General features: G+C 32.3%; 1 protein-coding gene across 1 annotated transcript; it reads right to left on the bottom strand.

Moving 5' to 3' along the window:
* Positions 1–661: 661 nt before the first annotated feature.
* Positions 662–1,390, bottom strand: LOC134243372 (putative ankyrin repeat protein RF_0381). The gene is made up of 2 exons (XM_062725626.1): positions 1,195–1,390; positions 662–1,047 (listed from the first exon to the last, which is right to left on the bottom strand). Exons 1-2 carry the CDS (start codon positions 1,388–1,390, stop codon positions 662–664), a joined length of 582 nt encoding a protein of 193 aa, XP_062581610.1.
* Positions 1,391–1,767: the final 377 nt, after the last annotated feature.

Raw genomic sequence — 1,767 nt, 5'->3', positions numbered from 1 at the left:
GGCACTTTATTTTTATAACATTTTTTAAGTCTCTTACGGTTTTGAATTCTCTTAAAAAGCATACTGATGACAGATCTGGTACTAATTCATTTTAAAAAAACCTGCGAATACTTTACAATTCCAATCCAATATTTGCATAAAAAAAGATCTACGTTGTACGTAAAACAAAGTAATATATGAAAAGGTAAAGATAATAAACGTTGATCAATCTAAAAATAAAACGACGTAAAAATATGATAAGACTCGTTGGATCTAAATAAGTACAGTTAACATTAAAAAATTAACAGGGTTCCTTGAGTGTAAGGATGAAGCTACAAATTGTCGATATTTGAAATTTTTCATTTACCTAGACATTTGGTCTTACCAAGAGAGATTTCAGATTATTTTTGTTCGTGAAATGTTTTCGATTTTGTACGTATAATGAATTTTGTATGTATAATGGATTTCAGTGGATTTTATAAAGTTAATCACTGTTCGCCATCTTCGTCTATGATTTTCTTCATTTTCATGCATGGATACAGGGCGGAAATCACATTTTAAAGTAAGCTTAATCAAATTAAACCGTTTTTATCTATCATGTATTAGGAATGAGTTCCTTTATAAATGTTTCTCAACATTTCTTTCATGAAAATACGGAATTGATGAGAATTTAAGAAGGTTCCTAATAGCGGCGTTCTCTCAAAATATGTATCATGTCAATGTCACCTTGTTCAGCGGCAATATCTATCACTGATTTACCTTTATTATCTTTTACTGCTAACAAGTCTGGGTAACTTTTTGATAGATACCTACAAACATCATGTTTACTATTCAGACAAGCATTATGCAATATACTTTCACCAACATTTGACAGCACATTGATGTCTAATCCTTGGTTTAGTAGAAAAGAAACTATGTCTACACTCCCGCCACTGCTAGCTGAATGTAGCACTGTCCATCCGTCATTGTCCCTTATCTCCATTAACTCTGAAAACTGATTGACCAGATACTCACACATCTCTATTTTACCAGAGCGACAACATTGATGTAAACAGTTTCTCCATCTCCCTGTTGGGAGAAGATGTTCAATTTTTTCTGAATTGATAATTCTACTATTTGAACATTGCCTCCCAGGGATGCATCATGCAACACTGAGTTACTAGATATGTCCCTTATATTTAATAGATGTGGAAGCTCTATGCAGAATATTTTTACTATCATTTGACAAAGCATTGATGTCTAATCCTTTATTTAGTAGAAAAGACACAATTTCTACATTTCCACCACAGCAAGCTGAATGTAAAACTGTGAATCCCTTATAACCCCGTATCTCCAATAAATCTGATTTGCCTGATCGACAGCATTGATGTAAAATTGTTTCACCATCTTCCCCTTGAGCATTAATATCCATATTTTTCTCAATCAATAGTTTTACTATTTGAACATTGCCTCCCCAAGCTGCGTCATGCAACACTGAGTTACTAGATTTGTCTTTGACATTTAACAGATGGGGATAATTCTCAACTAAGTACTCACAAACTTCATATTCTCCATATCTTTATAATCAGGGCCCTTTTGAGCATAAAACAAATACATACATAAATTTATTTTATGCCTTCCATATGATAATAGTGCAAATTTAAAACCAAGTTTCCCGCAGCTCTGTTATTTTTCAGATTGAATGAAAACCAAGAATGAGTATTGTTGTAAATATGTCATTTATTAATGACACAAATGAAACACATAAAATTTGGGAGATCCTATGACTTTCTACAATTTGTATCTACA

This window comes from Saccostrea cucullata, unplaced genomic scaffold, assembly GCF_032062105.1.
Source record: "Saccostrea cucullata isolate Sc308-1 unplaced genomic scaffold, CSIRO_AGI_Scuc_v1 ctg2496, whole genome shotgun sequence".
NCBI lineage: Eukaryota > Metazoa > Mollusca > Bivalvia > Ostreida > Ostreidae > Saccostrea > Saccostrea cuccullata.
Note: the sequence above shows the minus strand (reverse complement) of the source record. Positions and strands in the feature narration are given on the sequence as shown.

What these genes read in the sequence shown, in the direction of transcription:
- LOC134243372 (XM_062725626.1), bottom strand. Translation starts at nt 1,390, where the DNA reads ATGGATATTAATGCTCAAGGGGAAGATGGTGAAACAATTTTACATCAA. An exon ending in CAATGCTTTGTCAAATGATA is followed by an intron (nt 1,048 to 1,194) that starts GTAAAAATATTC and finishes TTCTCCCAACAG; the next exon opens with GGAGATGGAGAAACTGTTTA.